The following is a 22,496-nucleotide window of genomic DNA, read 5'->3' on the forward strand; positions in this document are numbered from 1 at the left end:
CTATAGTTTCATCGGAATGATTTGTCAATTTAAACCATAGTGACAGATACTGACTTCCTACGACGGTGCACCCTTATCACAGTTTGAAAGTTTTCATTTGTTTATTTGATGAATCATACGGATTAATTTCTAGAAAGTAAACATTTGAAATACCAACAGTTTTTGGACATCTTGACAGTTGACACACACACTCACAATAAGTCGACTTCGACTTTCGCGATACTGTTTATCTGTAAGTACAGATACTATTATTGTAATTTATTCGTATTATTCCTTGTATTTCATTCAATACTGGTTACTCTGTTTAATCTCGAACCGACATGTCCCAGTGGTTAGAGCGCGTGCATCTTAACCGATTATTTCGGGTTCAAACCCAGGCAAGCATCACTAAATTTTCATGTGCTTAATTTGTGTTTATAATACATCTCGTGCTCAGCGGTGAAGGAAAATATCGTGAGGAAACCGGCATGTGTCTAATTTCGACGAAATTCTGCCACAATCGTATTCCACCAACCCGTATTGGAGCAGCGTGGTAGCATATGCTCCAAACCTTCTCCTCAAAGGGAGAGGAGGTCTTAGCCCAGCAGTGGGAAATTTACAGGCTGCTAATGTAAAAATGTATGTATATGTAAGCTACTCGTCCAGCTCCATCGCTATACACAGTTTACGTTGAAGACCACAAATAAAAACAATCTTGTCCGTTTGGGCTACCGTTTTCAAACCCCTCAAACCCATCAACGTTTCGTCATAATCATAATGGTTTAGAAACAGCATAGTGGACAAACGTACAAAAAATGTTATTTATTTATATATATAAGATTTGTGACTCAGACAAATTCACATGTACTTTAAAAATAGAGTACAAAAGTAAATTATATTCTAGCAGCCGCTCGGTAAGTTAATTTAGAGGATTTTTAGCGCTGTCTCCAAATATAAATCAATTTTGTCATTCAATTACGCGTGAACAAATGGCTGACGCACGGCTGACGCACGAACGTTTTTGAGTTATGTAATGAACCCTATTTAGTAGGAGATATGTTTTTGATAAAAGGACACACAAACATAATAATACCACAAACACATACAGAATTACATAATGCTTATTATAAATACACTATTCTTACATCGGTATCGTGGTGCGCTTGCTGCTGCAGCTCCAGCGCTTCCAGAAGTCGTTGAAGCTGCTGCACGGACAGCTGCGCCTGACCCAGCTCGCGAGACGCCGTGTCTAGAGGACCACCGGACTCTGAGGATTAAAAACTCAAATTATAAGCCAGATATAGTCGCCGAGACATTTGTGTACAATCTTTTAAATAGAGGTCTGTTCACTGAGACGAATGAATGTAATCAAATTGGTTTTATTCCTTTTGGCTGCCTTTATTATTATAGAAAGAGATTAGCTACTTAGTATCTTACCGGTTCTTCGCGGTAGAATTTACATTCCGAACCGGTGGTGGCTTTCCTTAATATAGTTTGTTAAATGACGATTCAAAAGTGCTTGTAAAAGCCTACTTGATTAAAGTATATTTTGATTTTTGATACATTTAATTTCACTTGTCTGAGACATCTTATAAGCACGAACGTCATTCACACATACAAATGCACGCCGATTTATTTAGCGTAGAGGCCTTCGTGTGTGATTAGTTCTATAAAATAATTTGACAGGACATATCACTATCTCTTTCTGACGTACCAGGTTGAAAAGGGATAGCAATTGAAGTAGTGAATCAGTTCTGATCTTTATGTTTATTCAATTATTATTATTTTTAAATATGATATTTAAAAACAGAGTTCATGTACATATAAAAATACTTTATTCGAATAGGTTCTTACAAAACACTTTTGGATTCTCAATATAAAAGATAAATTACATAATCTATCACAGTTACAGTAACTTCTAAATACCAGAACAGATTTGTTTGTATAGGTTTATCGTTAGAATCTTCACATCATCATCATAAGTGACATTGAGTATAAATTCGGCCAATTATTAATGGCAGTCAGGTCTTTTAATTTTAAAGCTGATTCATAAAACAACTTGGAAGGTATATTTTTTACATTGTCACAAACAGAAAAGTGTACTACAAGAATTTAAGTTAACTGTCAATGTTAACGTGGACTGTATCATTCGTTATGTGTGTGTATTTTGTTTTATAAACTACTTTTATTTTATATTTTTCAATTTGGGCTCCCATTTAATTCATTCCGATAATAATTGTCGCTATTGAAATATTTAATTCACCAAATGTCAGTCAACATTTTTCTAAGTGCAAACGTTCTTAATAATAATACTAATTTACTTTAAATAAAAAATCCATAAGCCTTAAGTCAATGTACACAAACTGTTAATGAAACAACACATGCAAATACTAACACAATATTTTAGTACATGCTTTAGTTATTGGATTATAAAGTAAGTACGTTATATGCAAAGAAAAAACTAAAACATTCGCACAAAAACTACCGAGTTAAAATTAATATTAATCTTCAAACCGTCAAAAAAGCAATGTATTGTGATCTTAAATTTTTATCATAGACAAATCTGGGGCTCGAAATATTAAAAAAATACTAGTGACGGCAAATTTTTAGACAATTTTGTCACTCCTTTAAGTAATTTTTTTGGAAAATAATATCATAGTCATACCAATAATCCAACCAGCAAGCCGTCCTCCGGGGGTTCCCGACACGAAGCCAGCTTGCGGGCCGCGGATAGGGGGCGAAGTGGGGCTAACCAGCCCTGGGACAGAACAGCGGGTGACAGACGATAACGGTAGACGTCTAGGACTAAAGACTAGAGGAGAATTTTCTAGAACTAAATTGTATTCGAATTTTAAATAAGTCCTTAGTCCTTGATTCCAGCGTTATTCAAAGAATGTGAGTAAAGTAGAAGACATTATGGCTAATTTTTCTCCACCGATCATGCAAAAGAAGAATAGAAAATATCCCAAAACGATATGATCAAACCTGCGACTTTTACTTCCCTAGAATCGTATGGCGTCGAGTTGTTTAACGCTTAAACCCATAGTGTCTTCTACCAGAAACGGGAAAATTAAGATTAACACTAATAGAAGAATAGAATTGGGATTAATCTACCAAATTAAAATTAACAATATGCCACGATTCATAGTATAATAAATCCATGCCTCGAATATAGACTATCTAAAGTTTGAACCGATACCTTTAATATTTCTACTAAAACAAGAAAATATTTTGTATCTAGTTTTCTAAATTAATGTAACATGCAGATGTCACACCATTTCTTATAAAAGTAACAAAGGTCCGTATTCACAAATAATACTATGAACACTCACAGCGCGCCTGACCTCATGGAGATTTTTTTTGGCAGATCGGAGCATCAAAGCCGTTGTCGACGGTGCATGACTCTGACGTAAAATTCGTCAATGCTGGTGTTCCACAAGGCTGCGTTCTATCACCCACTCTGTTTCTTCTGCATATCAATGACATGTTGCAAATCAGTAACATTCACTGCTATGCAGACGATAGCACCGTAGACACCTCATACACCGGCCGTGCTAATATTTCTCGGGAAAACGTCGAAGAAAACCGGAACAAACTTGTGTCTGAAATCGAGTCTTCGTTAAACAAAGTCTCGAACTGAGGCCCGCTAAACCTAGTCCATTTCAACCCCAAAAAGACGCAAGTTTGGGCGTTAACTGCTAAAAAAACACCATTTGTCGTATCTCCACGATTTGAGATCATTCCGTTAGCCGCCGATATTTTAATACGTCACTATTATATCGATATTTGGCGTCGATATTTCAAGCCTCGGTCAATTGGAAGGCAAAGCCAAATTAGCATCAAAAAAGCTCGGCGTGCTCAGCAAGGCAAGACAGTATTTCACGTCGGCCCATCGTCTAAGACTCTACAAGGCACAAATTCGGCCACACATGGAGTACTGCTCTCACCTCTGGGCGGGTGCTCCCCAGTACCAGCTCCTTCCATTTGACCGTATCCAACGTAGAGCGGCACGAATTATCGACGATCAAGCCCTTTCCGATCTGCTTGATCCTTTGGCTTTGCGTAGAGATGTTGGATCGCTCTGCATCTTCTACAGAATTTACCACGGGGAATGTTCCGAGGAATTGTTCGGATTAATCCTGGCTGCTGAATTTAACCTTCGGACATCTCGTCAAAATTCAAAATATCACCCGCACCACCTAGATGTCTACAACAGCGCGATTTTTAAGACATTTTCTGCCTAGCACAACCACTCTATGGAACCAGCTTTCGCCGGCAGTTTTTCCGAACCGATACGACTTGGGAACCTTCAAGAAAAGAGCGCACTCCTTCCTGAAATGCCGGCAACGCACCTGCAAGCCCCCCGGTGTTGCAGATGTCCATGGGAGGTGGTAGTCACTTTCCATAAGGTGAGCCTCCTGCTCGTTTGCCACCTCTAACATAAAAAAAAGAGTCCATAATTTCATTCATAAACAATACCGAGTTGGCATTTGACTTCACCCCACCTGATGGTAAGTGGTAGTGGAGTCCAAGCTCGAAGACAGCCAGGACAGTCAGGAAGAATGAACCGCACTAATCGCTCTCTAATCGGACCCCAAGATGCCTCTTCACGCCTTCAAATAACCCAGGTTAGGTTAAGAGGAGGGGAACAGAATGGTAGAGAATTCCATTTTTGGCGATGCGACAAAGAAATGACTCGAATATTTGAGAGATGGGTAATGGCATTTATACTAGTTTAGCGCAAAACATTCTGCCAATGTCGCAAATAAAGGAAATGACACACAATACGAGATTAAACGATTTCAGATTCGGTGTGTGTTGTGGTAGCAACATAAACGCATCGACCGGTAGACGTCGAAGTGAGAGTTGATTTGCATTGCCATTTTACTTTCCACTAATAGATTATGTTAACTAGATGGATTAGTGCAGCGAAGAGGAACCCATCATTATATCGACTATATTACAAAATTCACCAAAATTACAATAATCAGAAACAGTAAATAGTATTTACTTCATGGTCACTTCTGTCAAATAAATACCGAAGAGATCTAAAATCTATGGACCAATCACATATCGGTATTCGATGCAGTACGCATAGCGAAATGTTACTTGAGTTTTGTTAAATGAAATGGATACATCGTACATATGGGCGCTCGGCCGTGCTGCCATCTGTTGTCAATATATGTAACAAATCGAATAAAACTTATAATCTGTAAAGAGACATCTATCAGCTAATTTGGGACTTAATAATACAGGAAATATTATTATCTACTCTTAGCAATAAAGTAAGCAAAATTTAGAATAATAAATTGTAATTCATATTTTAGAATCAATCTTAGATAATACTAAGTTATATTTCTTATTTTGGAATGTAGAATGTATCAAGCAAGTAATTAACATTTGTTTTGTACTTATGGCGTTAAACCTATGATTTCCGGACAGATTTATTATAATAAATAAGGAATTAAATAAATTAAGATTTAATAGAAGTTTTGGTTATGGCAATTATTAACTAATACTGTTTAAATAATTTAGAAATATAAATATGATCTATTTTTGTCATGAAATTTGTTTTAATAATTTTGAAATATAAATATGATTTGTTTTTGTCAAGAAAGGCGTAAATTTGATTTGTCCGGTATATTTTTAATATAGATAGTGATAAATAATTAAGCTAATTACAATATATTTGGATTTTTAATTAAGATCAAAAATAATTTTATATTATTTTTTTATTATTATAAGCCATTAATAGTTATTATGTTTATAACAAAATAAATATGGTCTTGTTGTTGATATAAAAAAGGATGTCGTAGTTTTTAGTTAGTAGAAAAGGAAGTAAGTGCAGGCGGGCATTCTTCGGACTATTGTAGAACGAATCACTACACCATTGTTACTATCAATATAAAATTTATTAATGCAAAAAGAGTTTTTCTGGACTTCTATATGGATCCCGGGGAGAATTCTGGCGAATCGCCGACAGCAGCGGTGGGATCACAGACCGGTGATTCCGGTCTACCACGTCAATCAGAGCCGACCTTTACCATGGAACAAGTCATGAGTCTTGTCAATTCTGTTACGAAACAAACGGCTGCCAATGCCGTTACGGCGGCCTTTTCATCCGGATCGATACCGCCACATCACCGTCATGATTTTTACTTGCCGCCATTTGATCCTGACGAAAGAGCTCATGATATCAGAGACTGGTGCGCCCACGTGGATGAGACGATGTCAAAATTCAATATATCTTCATACGAGGCTCGCATGAAAGCTATTTTACAACTAAGAGGAAGGGCAAAAACATGGGCTGACACGTGGTCGCTCAGTGCTACCACGTGGGACCAAGTGAAATGTGAACTAATTCAAACTTTTGGCAGGGAGTTCCGGTACGCGGACGACGTTCAGAAGTGGAGAGCCTTCACTTCTGATCACGCATCGAGTTACGCTGAATACGCCACAAAAGCGTGGACGTTGTTCAAACGAGTCAGACCTGAGGCTTCGGATGCGGAGGTGGTGGATGCTGTGGTGACAGGTATTTATCCGGAATATATTCGCTCGGACCTATTGCGTTATACGCCTGAATCGTTGCCTAAATTAATTTCCGTTTTAAAAACATATCGTAAACGAAAACAAGAATCGTCCGTAAAGTCAAATAACGATTATCATGATAATAAAAAACCACGTGTTGCTGAATACAGTGTTACTAGAAGGGATTGTGTTATTAAATGTTATAATTGTAATAAGACTGGTCATATTTCTCGCGATTGTAAGGAAGTGAGGATTGCCCCTAAGGTCAATCCAGTATCAATGCAAACTACCAGTGATCACTCTAATAAACCAGGCTCATCTAGTAATTCGAATGTCTCTAAAAATGTTGAGTGTAGCTATTGCCATCGTCTAGGTCATGTTGAAGATAATTGTTTTCGTCGGCAGAATAATGAGCGCTCGAAAACACTAAACAAATCTGTTAATTATTGCCAATCCTTAGAGCGCAGCCTGATTACAGTAGATATAGGTAACAAGACCTATTCGTGCCTTTTCGACACGGGTGCCGATTGTTCATTAATCAAAGAAAGCGTTTCTCTTTCTGTGCCTGGTAAACGTAAAAGTGTTGATGTTACCTTTTCGGGTATTGGTGGTTCTCCAATAGAATCAAATAAAAGTATTACGTCTATAGTAAAAATTGACAGTATTTATGTAGAACTAGAATTTTATGTAGTTGCTGATACTCAGACGAAATTTGACGTTCTTATCGGATTCGACCTTTTGAACTTACCAGGTCTTAGCGTAATATTAAAGAAAGGCAACATTTCTTTAAAGCGGGAGTTCGTTATTAATGCGGCCCTCCTTAGTAGTGACTCGACTTTAAGTCTTGATACAGATATAAGCGATTCCCGAGAACTTGAAAAATTACGAGAAATACTTAGTGAGTATAAAGACAATTTCACCAGTGGGAATCGTGTTACACAGGTGACAACTGGTTCCTTAAAAATTAGACTAAAGAATCCAGACAAAATTGTCCAGCGACGACCCTACAGGCTGTCACCTGTGGAACGTGAAAAAGTTAAAGAGATAGTTCAGGATCTTAAGGTTAATGGCATCATACGAGACAGTTCATCCCCTTTCAGTAGCCCCATTTTACTCGTTAAAAAAAAGGATGGTACTGATAGACTCTGTGTAGATTTTCGCGAGCTTAATGCCAATACCCTTAGAGATCATTTTCCTTTGCCGCTTATAGCTGATCAGATTGATAAGTTGGGGAAAGCACGTTATTTCACTTGTTTAGATATGGCTGCAGGTTTTCATGGAATCCCCATTTCACCCGATTCAATAGAAAAGACCGCTTTTGTGACCCCCGACGGTCAATTCGAATACTTGCGCATGCCATTCGGACTCTGTAACGCACCGTCCGTTTACCAGCGTGCTATCAATACAGCGCTAGGTGAACTTAAAGATAGTATAGCGTTAGTTTATGTCGATGATATTCTAATAGTATCTGAAACAGTTGAAGAAGGTTTGCGTAACTTAAAATTGGTACTGGAACGACTCACGCGAGCCGGTTTTTCCCTGAACGTTGGTAAATGTTCTCTTCTCAAAAACAAAGTAGAATATTTAGGAAACGTCATAGAAAACGGAACAGTTAAACCCAGTCCACAAAAGATTCGAGCGTTGGCTAATTCACCCGTCCCTAAAAATCCCAAACAAGTCCGACAGTTTAACGGTTTAGCTGGATATTTTAGAAAATTTGTGCCTAACTTCTCTTCAATAATGGCACCTTTATACCAGTTAACAAAGGTTAATGTTCCTTGGCACTGGACAGAATGTCACGAACTTGCTAGACGGGAGATTATTGATCGTTTGACATCTTCCCCTCTTCTGACTATTTTTGATCCCAGTTTACCCACAGAGCTTCACACCGATGCCAGCTCTCTAGGATATGGTGCTGTGTTAATACAAAGACAAGATCGAAACCCATTAGTTATTGCTTATTTTAGTATGCGAACGACTGATTGCGAGAGTAAATACCATTCATACGAGCTGGAAACTCTCGCCGTTGTAAAAGCTATTAAACATTTCCGCCATTTTCTCCATGGTAGGACCTTTAAAGTTGTGACAGATTGCAACTCTTTGAAAGCTTCCAGCCATAAAAAAGAGTTGACACCCAGGGTATACCGATGGTGGGCTTATTTGCAGAATTTTGACTTCCAAATTGAATACCGCAAGGGAGAGCGCCTTGCACATGCAGACTATTTCAGTCGTAACCCCATAGATAAAAAAAAAAAAGACACTCGATCTGTCAATTTCATCTTACCACTAAAGTCGCCTACGCAACCCTTGAAATTGCTAATTAACTCGCTTGACCACAATTGGTTACTCATCGAGCAGAAACGCGATCCCGACCTAAGTAAAATCGTAGAGCAATTGAAAGGTGACTCTATTCCTAAAACTATTGCCGATACTTACGTTATTACACAAGACAAATTATTGAGGCGTAAAGTTCAAATTGATAATAAAACTCACAAGCTCATTATTGTCCCTACCAAGTACAGATGGAATCTGATTAATCACTATCACAACTCTCTTCAACATTTTAGTTGGGAGAAAGTTCTTGCTAAATTACGTGAACAATACTGGTTTCCAAATATGTCGCGACTGGTCAGGAATTTCGTTGAGAACTGTGTTACATGTAGAGTTCGAAAAGGTGTGTCGGGTGCGCGACAGGTTACGCTGCATCCAATTGAAAAAGTCGCAATTCCATTCCACACTGTGCACGGTGATATTACTGGTCGAATGAATGGAAAGCGTAACGTACCCGAATATGCGTTTGTTTTTATAGACGGGTATAGTAAATACGTCCATATGATTTACACCAATGACCGCACTACCGAAACCGCAATTGAGTGCTTTCAAAATTTTATATCTATTTTTGGCACCCCCACCCTTTTTATTACTGATCAAGATAAGAGTATGACAGCCGCAGAGTTCAAAAGTTTTTGTCAACGTTACGGTATTCAGCATCACGTGGTGGCAAAAGGCGCTAGTAGAGCAAATGGACAGGTAGAGCGCCTTATGAAAGTAATTAAAGATAACATGTCAGTTGTAGAACTCGATAAGCCTTGGCATTCAGCTATTCAAGATTTACAATTAGCTATAAATTGTAGTATATCGAAAAGTACGGGCAAAAGTCCTTTAGAAATTTTACTTGGTAAAAAATGCTCACCGCCGACTATTAAGTTGTTACAAGTTGATGACGATGTGCTAACGGGCGATCTAGATTCATTGCGAGCGGCTTGCAAGGATAGGATGGACGAGCGATCCCTTCAGGATAAGAGACGATTTGACAAAGGCAAAGCTAAAATTAAGCCATATAAAGTTGGTGACTTTGTTTTACTTCGGCGCCATGAACGTCACACAACTAAACTCGGCCCAAAATTTGAGGGTCCTATGGAAATTTTACAAATGTTACCCAATGACAGATATAGATTAAAGCATGTCAATCTCCGTGGTTGTTCTGAAAAAATTGCTACTCATGATTCCTTGCGGGCTGCTCCTCTTGCACAATGCGACCCATTTGAAAGTGATTCTGACTCCGATCAGTCGACCGTATGGGCAAATAATAATAGTTCTGGAATACCTGTCCAATCACATTCCTCCACTGCTGCATCCGATAATTGTGCAAACATTCCTGTTAATTTTGGAGCCTCTACTACTGATAATTAACCTATGCGTATGTTGTATTTATTTTTATGATTTTTTTTTGTTTTTAATATGTTCCTATCCAAAATCCTTCCTTAAGCGCTGGCTGGCCACCATGCGTATCCCTATCCAGGTCTTGGAGGCTAGATCCCAGGATGGGTGATGCCTGTTTTGATTTTGGCTAGATCCCAGGATGGGTGATGCCTGTGTTGTTGGTGGCTAGATCCCAGGAAGGGTGATGCCTGTGTTTTTGGTGGCTAGATCCCAGGATGGGTGATGCCTGTGTTGTTGGTGGCTAGATCCCAGATTGGGTGATTGCCCGTTTTGATTGTAAGGTAATAGCCGTTGCTGGTGTTGGCTTTACCTTAGAGTGGTAAAACACATACAGTGTCAAAGCATTTTGTTTTATTTTTGATTATGAAAGTTTTAGTAATAATAGTAAATGTTGTAAAATTTTCTTTTATTATTTGTAAAGATTTTATTGCATTACACAATTTCCTAATAATTTTTGAATCTAGATTATGGTTTAATAATTTTGTTTTGTTGCGACTGAATATTATTTAATTGGTGTTTAAATAATATTGAAATCTTGAGTTTATATGTTATTTAATTGTTGTGTCTGAATATTATTAAATTAGTGTTTAAATAATATTGAAATCTTGAGTTTATATGTTATTTAATTGTTGTGTCTGAATATTATTAAATTAGTGTTTAAATAATATTGAAATCTTGAGTTTATATGTTATTTAATTGTTGTCTGAATATTATTTAATTATTGTTTAAATAATATTGAAATCTTGTGTTTATGTTATCTAATTGTTGTGACTAAATATTATTTAATTATTGTTTAAATAATATTGAAATCTTGTGTTTATGTTATTTAATTGTTGTGACTAAATATTATTTAATTAGTGTGTTTAAATAATATTGAATTCTTGTTTAATTATCTGCTATTTTCGTTAATTATTTTGTAACTTAGTAAGCGCTGAGAGCGCGCTTGAGTCAGTATGGCCGTATGGGCGCTCGGCCGTGCTGCCATCTGTTGTCAATATATGTAACAAATCGAATAAAACTTATAATCTGTAAAGAGACATCTATCAGCTAATTTGGGACTTAATAATACAGGAAATATTATTATCTACTCTTAGCAATAAAGTAAGCAAAATTTAGAATAATAAATTGTAATTCATATTTTAGAATCAATCTTAGATAATACTAAGTTATATTTCTTATTTTGGAATGTAGAATGTATCAAGCAAGTAATTAACATTTGTTTTGTACTTATGGCGTTAAACCTATGATTTCCGGACAGATTTATTATAATAAATAAGGAATTAAATAAATTAAGATTTAATAGAAGTTTTGGTTATGGCAATTATTAACTAATACTGTTTAAATAATTTAGAAATATAAATATGATCTATTTTTGTCATGAAATTTGTTTTAATAATTTTGAAATATAAATATGATTTGTTTTTGTCAAGAAAGGCGTAAATTTGATTTGTCCGGTATATTTTTAATATAGATAGTGATAAATAATTAAGCTAATTACAATATATTTGGATTTTTAATTAAGATCAAAAATAATTTTATATTATTTTTTTATTATTATAAGCCATTAATAGTTATTATGTTTATAACAAAATAAATATGGTCTTGTTGTTGATATAAAAAAGGATGTCGTAGTTTTTAGTTAGTAGAAAAGGAAGTAAGTGCAGGCGGGCATTCTTCGGACTATTGTAGAACGAATCACTACACCATTGTTACTATCAATATAAAATTTATTAATGCAAAAAGAGTTTTTCTGGACTTCTATATGGATCCCGGGGAGAATTCTGGCGAATCGCCGACATACACGTTTTCAAACTGACAAAAGTATTGTTTGTGAATACGGTTGAAATGCGAAACGAATGCAAGTATTAACTACAGATACATATACATTTAAAGTCAAGCTATTTACAGTTTAAATTATTTTATATATATATATATATTAGGAATGTAACGACGGGCGGAGAGGTCGATGGAATGAATTTTGTAGAACATTCTAGAATCAGGTTTAACTAACCGGAGCAATACGAGGGATAGCTGGTACATCGGTATATAGTTTTAAGATCATCACTTTTATCAGTAACAGCTTTTATCATCGAGCAAGATCTTTTAACATCAGATTTTTTGCTTAAAATCAATTGATATACGTTGTTGTCATTCGGTTTTGACTTTTCCCTCAGCCAACGCAATTTTTTCTCAGTTTGCGATTGTATTGATACTTTAAAAGAAGGTGATAGTAAATTGATTTCTCGGATTAAATCTTGTCGAACTTTTGACGATTGCTTTCGTTCATTTTTGGATTTTTTATTCGGTAAGTCCCGATCTCTCGTTGTTCCTTCAATGTTGTCTTTGAAACGAAAATTTTGACAGCCATCGTTTGAATCTAAAAAGCATTTGATGAGCGTACTTATGGCGCAGTCTCGCATGCAATATTGTCTATACCAATTTTGGTTAGATGTTGCTGTATCTGCTTTCAAGATGTCTTCTTCACTGGACAGACTACTAAAAGATGTTTGGGTAGCATTACCATTACGAGTCATTAAGATATTCTTGTCTGTTAGATTAAATTTATCTGTCATCTCTATTTCTTGGTTTCCTTTAAGTTGTATGCACTTGTTTGATATAACTTTTGTTATTTCTGCACTTAACGCTTTATCGGTATTATTTATTTTCATATTAACGTCATTCGTATCACTCGCATAGTTACGTTTATCTGTTGTTGCGTGACAATCAGTTCCCTCATATTGTGTTTCTTTTTCGAGCATGTTTCTAATATTAGAACTCTCTTTATAGATCTTACCTAAAAGACTTAATCCTTGAATTCTATTTGTACAAAGTTTCTCGTGTTTCCGCAATAATTTTGTATAAAGATTATTAATATCTTTATGCAAAGTTGGCAAGTCTTTAGATAATATAGAAATATTTTCTAGTAGCAGCAGTATAAACTCCTCGTCTATAACTTTAGGAACATTTTCAAAAATAGATAATTCTGCCTTGTTTTTTATAATTGAAGACAATCTTTTTATATTTTTGATTGAAACATTTTTAACTTCATTGTCTTTAAATAATCTCTTTAATTTCATTTTAGATGCAAATGCTTTATTTAATGACAAAATGAAACAAGGCTGTAGGTCATATTCGTTTATGATTTTAGGTTCAGTAGAATCTTTGTCCAAGTGTATTTTGTAAGTTCTCATATTATCACACCGATTTTTTGCTATATACGCTTTAGATGAAACATTGCTATCAGTTAAGAAAGGGTTTATTGCAAAGTCGTTTATACGATTTTGTGGATGAGATTCTTCGCTACTGCTAAGATACGGTTTCAAGTCTGTAGCTTCATTACTGATGTTAATAAAAGGGGTGTGCAGAATGGTACATGGTGATATAGATCTTTTTGTAAAAAATAAATTCGTTTTCGAAATATCTGATAGTAAGTTTTCTTGGTTAATTTTTACATTAGGTACCCCTTCTGTGAAATTTAAACTAAGATTAAGAGTTTTTTTCTCTCCAGATTTGTTAGTTTTGTCTTTCATATTCATGGTGATGGAACCTTCGCTAAGAAAGTCTAGATCATTCGTCATTGAAATATGCTCTAAATTATATTCAGAAACATTAACTAACACAGAATTGTTATTATTAGGCTTCGTTTCATAATTTCCTAGTTCATCTTTAATGGGATGAAATGAAATTCCATCCCAGCCTATTAGTGCATTCGTTGTAATAGTTTTGGTGTTATAAGTTTCATTTTTCTTGGAAAATAACGTTGTAACTTTGTCTAATATATCTTTGAGAAATATTTGACCGGGATCAGTAAGTCTGCGTTTATTATCGCCAATTTCTCTTGTTGAAATACTTTTAGATATGTTTTTTTGTACAGATTCAGCTTGAACATCACATTTTGGCTGACAAGCGTCTGAACCTTCTGTGGACGAATTGCTTTCGATATTGTTTTCGTTTTCATACAGTAAGTCTAAATAGGCACCCAAGAATTCTTTAGCAACATCAGCTGGTATGGGTAATTCGCTAATTAAATTATTTATTGTATCTTGTATTTTAGGTATCTCATTTGAAGAATCAGAGTTATCAAATACATCACCATCCCTAGCCACCTTATTAATATTTTGTTGTGATATGTTATCGAGATTATTAATAAGTTTTTTAGTTATTTTAATATCTTTTTCTCTGCTTTTATTTACTGCACCGCAAATGTATACTGTATTCTTTAAAATTTTTTCAAGTTCTTGTATACGCCTTTCTTTTATAAAACTATCGGTCAATGTTGACGATATAGTTTTATCATTTTCTTGCTTCATTTGTTTTAATGTTCCTTCTATAAAGTCACTGATACCGTAAAACTGTGTAGCTCTATTAACGCTTTTTATTGGTAGGTTAGATGTCGTTTGATCTTTAGAAAAATATTTGTTAGATTGTCTATCTATAGATTTTGATTTCATTTCAATTTCTTCGATATTTTTGTTACTACTAATCCAATATTGTAATAAGCATTTGAACAACGTTTGAATTGGTGTGTTTTGTAATTCAATCTTTTCTTTTTTTACATCGTATATTTCTTTTACGACGTCATTTAGATATACTTTAAATTCATCACAACCTAATTCATTACACCTGTTACTACCAAAGGTAGATAGAAGGAGTTTTTCCACCAAAGCGTCAGATTCGGAATGAGTGAAAGAATCTTGTAACGCTTTGTCTTCTTTATTATCTATTGTAGCTTGAATGTTTGCATGTTTCTGTATTACCTCATATCCAGTATATTTACCTACTTTAGATTTTTTCACTTCCTTTAATTTATACTTATCAAGCAACATATATGTACTGAGCGGTTTCTTGAGAGTCGGCTCCTGATATAGATTCTTGTACTTGACAAGATTTGTCGACTTTTTACTTTTTCTTGCAAGAGGATTATTTTCTACGTTTTCCCTTTTCTTTCTTGAAAAGAGAAATAATGTCGGCGTTCCAGGAACTTTATTAGACGACAACAAAGCCTTTGTTTCCTTGATACAATCATTATTTTCAGCTGAAAGATTATTTAAAATCGGATATTTATCAATGATATTTCCTTTCAAATTAGGAGTGTTAATTGAAAATTCACCCAACAATGATGACTCAAAGCCAGACGTTTTGTTAAATTCTAAATCAGTGCTGTGCATCTGTTTCTCAGCATCAGTCGTAACAATGGACGTATCAGGTGATTGGGGATTTAAATTGCCTCCTGATCTTGTTTTGACGCAAGTCACTGCTTTAGTATTTTTCTGTTCATCACAGAGATTATCAATGAATTTCGAGTCAATAATTTTCTTCTTCATTTCCGTAGTAATAATACTAGTATCACGTGTTATAGTACATAGGGGGTAAACTATAGCATGAGGGAAATTCCAAATATGTTTTAATTCTTTTGAGGTTATCGATGATTTTGAATGAGACGTACCTGGTAGGGAAGGAATTGTTAAAGGATGATAATTTAGCATTATTAGGGATACAGGGATTTGGATATACATATCTAAATAATACAAATGTTATTTACCAAGACATTAAAGATTTTTTAATATATTTTTTTAATATTTTTCTATCATCTAAGATTATTAAAGGACTTGCTCCAAGCTATTTAGCATAAATATTATAGTACTTACGAGAAGAAGTGTCAGTAGGGGGAGGATCGTCATTGGGAGCGTGGATCTTGGGCACAGACTCACGCGCACCGAATGTTAGCAAATGCTGTCTGTATAATCTGTGTGAATCATTTAATTTGCTTTATATGTCTTATTATTCATAGTGTAAATGTTTGTCTATACTAATATTGTTAAGAGGTAAAATTTGTTTGTTTGTATGTAGGGGGGTATCTAAACTAATGTATCAATTCCAAAAATTGCTTCCCTGTTTGAAAGCTACATTATTTTTTTTTGTATCATAACATTTTCTTTATTAGTAAAATGCGCCAGTGTGAAGTCAGGTCGGGTCGCTAGTTACAATTGAAAGGTCAATAACAATGCAAGGAAGCTGCATATTGTTCATGCATTTATAAACATCTATGATTAAGTTTATTAATTTAAGGACGTAAGTGATTTTATCAGCGTACTTAACATTGAGCTTTAAAAAAAATGGTTAATTTTAATTTATTTCAAGTTAAATTTACAAGTAATTAATTACTCATTTCTTTATTTATATATTTGTATAAGGGATGAAGACAGTTGCAAATATACTCACCTATGTGCCTTTAAAACGTTCAACCAAGTACGAAAAACGTCAGGAGTTTTCCCCCTCAAATGGTATATAAACTCGTCCGCATCTATATCTATCCTGCGCCTGCGCGCTTTCGCCGATATAACTGATAAACCGACATCCACTGAGCCGTGTAGACGCCCCCTCGCCACGTCTGTGGGGGACCGGGCGTAGACTAATATGCCGCCGTCTACTACGAAGAAACGCTGGAATGGAAATTTTTTGTTGATGATCAAAAAAATCACCAAAACGTTTAAATCAAAAAATTCTACTTGGAAGGATATGTATATATTTTCTCTTCCAACCAACCATAAGAGTCGTAACCCATCTACGCGACAGGTCACGGCGGATTATTACGTGCGTTTTTGATACGCGACAAAACGAGGCGCCAAACAACCACAAGCGTCAGTTTACCGCGACGTGCTATGGCACTGGCACTATGGGTTAGAGCCATTGGGTTATCATCATGGAGGCATATGATACCTCACTCTGGCTAGTGACAGGAGACCATAGCAAGGGATTACGCCCGTTAAGCCATCGCTTGATCAGTCAGTTTACCATCGATAAATTGAAGCACCATTTATTAGAAACATAAACTCACAACAAAGTCTACATAAATATAAATGAACTTGATATTTTGGATATGATTTTTGTCTTTTTTTTAACTTTTGTGGGAATTTATGGTAATGAAATTTTACCTTGTGCCATCCTTTGAGGGGCCACTTTCGTTTCTTGTGCAAATAACCGTTAAAGACCTCGGGCCGCTTGTCGAATCGTTGTCCGTCCTTCAGCCCTTCGAGTACTTCCCATTCGCTGCCACGACGTCGACTATTCCGGAACAAGAAGATTATATTACTTAGAATTAAAATTCACCGACTCTTCCGAAGAAGGTCTTAGCGTAGCATTATGATATTTACTGTTTTTTTTACTTTAAAACTAAAGCTAAGGTTTTAAGTAAATTTCGTAAATTTATACAACACTCGAGGTCAGATCTACGATTGCAGTGATTTCCTCTAGTCTAAGATATATTCGTCCTCGTCTACCCAGATATCAATGCCGGTAATTATACTAATAATTTAATTTTAAGTGCCAACTGTGTAAAATCTAATTTTACATTGTTATTCATGTGATAATTTATCTAATTGTTCTAGAAAAAGCCAATTTTAATACGGTTTTATATGTATATTTAGTTATGTATTCTGTCCTATTAAAGAAGGCATATTATTCGATACAAGATTACATAGATGATAAAAAAGCGTAGAGTTAATGCTTGTTGACTTCCAGGCAGGAGACATGACATACATATATAATTGTATTTAACTAACATGACTGTATTTTTAGATGTTGAAAAAGAGTAACTACTGAGTTTCTTGTCGATTCTTCGCGGTAGAATCTACATTCCGAACCGGTGGTAGCTTTACTTAATAGTTTGTTAAATGATGATTCAAAAGTGCTTATAAAAGCATACTTGAATAAAGTATATATTGATTTTGATTGTTTTATTTGGAGTTCATAACAATATACATTTTTTAAACTAATATTATAAGTATAGTCTTTAATTAATAAAAGTATTTATTAATTAAAGACTATTTAATAAGACAGAGAGAGATAAATATTTACTTTTACAAGATCAAGAGACAGCCTTTTTAGACATAGATTTATTATTATTACTCCAGGTCTCTTAAGATTACCAATGACATATTCAAAATAATTATTTCTAGGAGCACTATGTTTTTCTAAGAGCCCTTCGTTTCATAATAAATTAACAAAGTTTTCTTACAAAGTTTCAGTTAAAACGTTACTGCGAGTAAGGAGTCCTTTTTTTTTAAATTTTGAAAATTATTAAAAAAAATTAAAAAGAATTGACAATCTGCCAGTGTTAAGTTTCAAAACGACATGTTACTTGTTATACAGCCCATAGTTACGTCCCTCGTTCCTGGAGTTGTATTAACCTAACATTAGTTACCTTCTTGTCTTTCCACTCCTAGGCGGTGGAGGCGCTGGTCGTACAGATCGGTCTCCAGAATCCGCTGAGAGGGACGCCGTCTCGCCTGAACAATCAGAATCGGATGGTGCGCGACGTAAGGCCGCTGCTCGACCTGACGCGCCACGCCGTCGCTCACCTATAAAATAAATTATAATTTTGATACATTGTAATAGTGAATTTGATATGTCGGTGCACGGACTAATTGGTCCCTAGTGGTCACCACATAGACCAATGTCTGTGTCTGTGAGCGGCAAAGGTTTGCAAGTAATATAAGTTCACCATTCGTTACATCGAATTTGAGTCACCACCTTGGTGGCTAAGATGTTAAGTTCCTTGTACCACGTTCTCATTATTCATGCCGGAACGTACCAATACTAAGTAATAAAGTTTAGTGGTAGAAGATGTGATGAGTGGGTTATATCTAAACAGGCAGCCTTCCGCGAAGTCCACACCGAGATTACCTTAACACTGCTGCTAGAAGACGTGGAATTTATTTAGATAGAGTTAGAGATAAAAGTTTTTGGCCAAATATGAAAAATAATGATACGGCCTATTTATCAATACTAATATTATAAATGCGAAAGTAACTCTGTTTGTCTGTTGCTCTTTAACTGACAAACCACAGTACTACTACTTTTTATGCCAACACCTGACGACCAACCCATAAAATGGACGAAAATATGCAAGGACATGTAATTTGTAAATGATATTACTTGGGAACAATTTTGACCATAGTCAAAAATTTTAGAAAATTAGATTAGATTAAAACCATAAATTAATGCTGGTTGGTTCTGTATAATGATTTATTTTCATAAATATATAGCTACCCGTGGTGTCTACTTTAAAGTATACATCGAAATATACATATACAACTCAGACCCCTAAAACATCCAATCGGCAAGATTTTTTCCAACATATTTATCAAGCATCGTTATATTTTAGCCAATTGACAAAACCTAAACTAATTATACATTTAAACCTTCCCCATTAATCACTTCGTCTATCGGTGAAAACCGTAAGAAAATCCGTTCAGCAAAATTGAGTTTATCGCGTTCAGACAACCAGACAGACAGACAGACGCGGTGAGACTTTGTTAGTTAATACGCAGTGATTATTATTTTTATTTCGCAAAACAAAATTGAAAGCTAAGCACTCGAGATAGACAACTGAACAAGTGTACCTACATTTTTATTGATTTTGTCATTTCAATTGATTTGTTAATTTAATTAAAGACGATTAATTTGAGCATAGTACAAAACATTAAGAACGCGAAAATTTTGTAATAAATATATTACAAAAATTTCGCGTTACTGTATGACTTAATTGTGATTTTTCTGATTCGTTTGAAAGAATGAGTGACCAAGTGTAATTTCAGGCACAAGTTAAGTATCAACCTGTATATATACCACTAGTGGACAATGGCGGTTTTTTTTGGAGTTTATTCATATATATGTACATTATTTATTATTATATACTATTCATATTCATAGACATACATGTGTCAGATTTTCGTCCACCAGGTTTGCTCACGATTTTTTCCTTCACCGAAAGCGAGATGAATTATAAACACAAAAAAGTATTTGAAAATTCAGCTTCCCTTGTTTTTTTAAGAAATACTAATCATTCCTTACATCGCCAACGCGCTACCAGCCTTGAGAACTAAGATGTTATGTGCCTATTATGTGCCTGTAGTTACATTGGCTCACTCACCCTTCAAACCTGAACACAACATAAAAATACTGAGTACTGTCGTTCAGCGTTAGAATCAGATGAGTGGGTGGTACCTGCCCAGACGGACCTGCACGAAGCCCTAGCACCAAGTAAAAAACCTTGTACCCGCAATCATCGTTTAAGATTCGCTGGTCCTAGGAAACAACATAGTTTACATAGTTGCCAACAATCGATTTAAAATAAAATTAAAGTCACGAATTTAAAAGTTACAAGTACGGATTCACATCTATCCAAAATTACGTCTCGAATGATTGACCTTGATAAGAAATAGACTATCACACACGGCCCTTCGTCGCTACACACACATAGACATATGTACATATATGTCGTTTAGGTGTTTCACCTTTAGAAATGTTACGGAAGGCAATCTTTATGTATTAAATTTTGACGTGCGCGTTTCTTTCTTTTTCAAATCGGCTCGACCAGTTTTGATGAAAGACTTTTTATTCTACTCATAGTCTCCTGGAGAATTGTTAATTATCGTTGGACTCGGTACGTGGCGCTGATATCGACATACAGAAATATTTGCCTTTGAGTACCGTATATATTTTTTGGATTTTTCACATTGTAACAAAAATTTCTTCACATAATTTATCTCGTGCTAAAAGTAGGGACGCGCAGCTAGTATATATTAAATTATAATCTTATTGTAGAACGAAAACTGAATGACGTGGTCAAGGAAGTGACGTCACCTTTGAGACGTAGTAAAAGAAAGGGGCATCCATCTTGGGTTGTCATGGTGGTAACAAGTTTGTAGCTATGAGTTGCATTCTTTATGAATTTCATAATATTCTGTTGATATATAACTGAAACTTAGATGATCATTGACCGTCGATATATACTTTTAATGTCTTAGTGAATGGTCGATTATAATATACTTATTGAAATGCGCGCGTCATGGTTACAAAAACCGTCATTTGGTCACGAAAATTTACATACATTGTAATGTGGATACATACTCGTACATAATATCTTTTATTTACGTGTAACGCGTGACAGTAAGTAGCAGATGTTTGCGAAGTTTCTATTGAACGGGACGTCGAGACAGACAGACGTAATCTATAGCAAACAATACTTCTTCTATAAATAATTATACTGTACGAACAAGACGTGATTTATGTCGCCACATAACTGTGTAATAAAAAATTGATAATGATAACAACATCGGAGAGCTAGAATTTTGCTCAGTAATAGTGCTGGACGAATTTGGAAATGTCATAATCTCTAGAGTCTTGTAAGACATTACGCCTTTCCGACAGACGGATTAGATATTGAGATTCATATACCATTTCCAGAAACTAGTGGACATTTAATCGAAGTACTTTGTCAATCAATGAGACTTTTACAAAATAAACACAATATCAAAATAAAAAAATACTTTATACAAGAAGTTTTATTACAAACACTTTCGAATCGTCATTTTTTCTCACCGGTTCGAAATGTAGATTCGACCGAGAAAAACCGGATGGAAATACAGTTACTCTTTTCCAAAATTTAAAATACAAAGTTATGTTAATTTAATACAATAATATATTGTCTGAAAGTTAAAAATATTAGCTGCACACTTTTTTATCACCTATATTTTAACCCGTTATGAGCATGTTATGTGGAGGAATGAGGAACATATTGTGAGGAAGGTCTTGAGCATGAACGTGGACGGATATAGAGGAAGGGGACGACCAATGGAAATATGGATGGATTGTGTGAAAGATGATATGGCTGGAAAGAACGTTTCTTGTAAAATGACGTCAGATAGGCAAGTATGGAAGAAGACGTGCTGCGCCGACCCCGAGTAAATTGGGATAAGGGCGGGATGATGATGATGATGGTAGTATTTTAACCCACACATATTAAATTATAATCTCTTTGATTCAGCGAATAGAACATCGTGGTCTGAAATGAGATTCATACAGTCAAATTCGAACACGTAACTATGATTTTTTACTTTTACAAAGGTCCAGCTATCATCATTCGTGCACGACCATGAAGGAAAACATCGTAAAATATGACCTGGAATAAATGCCATCCACCATAAACGTTATCCGTCGTGCATCGTTGATTTCTATGAAGTGTTAGAACTAGCACACGTGAGTGTTAAGGGGTGATTGCGTGTTCAAACACAGACGAGTACCAGAGTTTTCGTGTTCTTAATTTGTGTTTATAATCCATTTCGTGCTTAACGCTGAAGTGAAACACTTTGAGGTAACTTGCATGTGTTGAATTACATTTTGACACGTGCCCATCATCTCGAATTAGAACAGCGTGGTGGAATTTTCAAACCCTTCTTTTTAAGAGAAGAGAAATTATCAGT

General features: G+C 35.3%; 3 protein-coding genes across 6 annotated transcripts in view; all 3 read right to left on the bottom strand.

The window, feature by feature from the left end:
* Positions 1-22,496, bottom strand: part of LOC113403621 (EKC/KEOPS complex subunit TP53RK) — a 297,288-nt gene that overhangs the window by 69,337 nt on the left and 205,455 nt on the right. The window lies entirely within an intron of this gene.
* Positions 1-22,496, bottom strand: part of LOC113403624 (oxysterol-binding protein-related protein 6-like) — a 59,493-nt gene that overhangs the window by 10,773 nt on the left and 26,224 nt on the right. For all 4 annotated transcript variants that reach the window (XM_064218961.1, XM_064218959.1, XM_064218960.1 and 1 more), the window contains exons 3-8: positions 18,434-18,590; positions 17,166-17,295; positions 16,453-16,673; positions 15,879-15,976; positions 2,645-2,737; positions 1,125-1,246 (exon numbers count right to left, since the gene is read on the bottom strand). In XM_064218961.1, the coding sequence (XP_064075031.1) occupies positions 1,125-1,246; positions 2,645-2,737; positions 15,879-15,976; positions 16,453-16,673; positions 17,166-17,295; positions 18,434-18,590 (821 nt within the window). The remainder of the gene's footprint in view (positions 1-1,124; positions 1,247-2,644; positions 2,738-15,878; positions 15,977-16,452; positions 16,674-17,165; positions 17,296-18,433; positions 18,591-22,496) is intronic.
* Positions 12,237-15,554, bottom strand: LOC135194137 (uncharacterized). Its single transcript, XM_064218991.1, has one exon. It carries the CDS (start codon positions 15,552-15,554, stop codon positions 12,237-12,239), a length of 3,318 nt encoding a protein of 1,105 aa, XP_064075061.1.

This window comes from Vanessa tameamea, chromosome 25 (assembly GCF_037043105.1).
Source record: "Vanessa tameamea isolate UH-Manoa-2023 chromosome 25, ilVanTame1 primary haplotype, whole genome shotgun sequence".
NCBI classification, from domain to species: Eukaryota; Metazoa; Arthropoda; class Insecta; order Lepidoptera; family Nymphalidae; genus Vanessa; species Vanessa tameamea.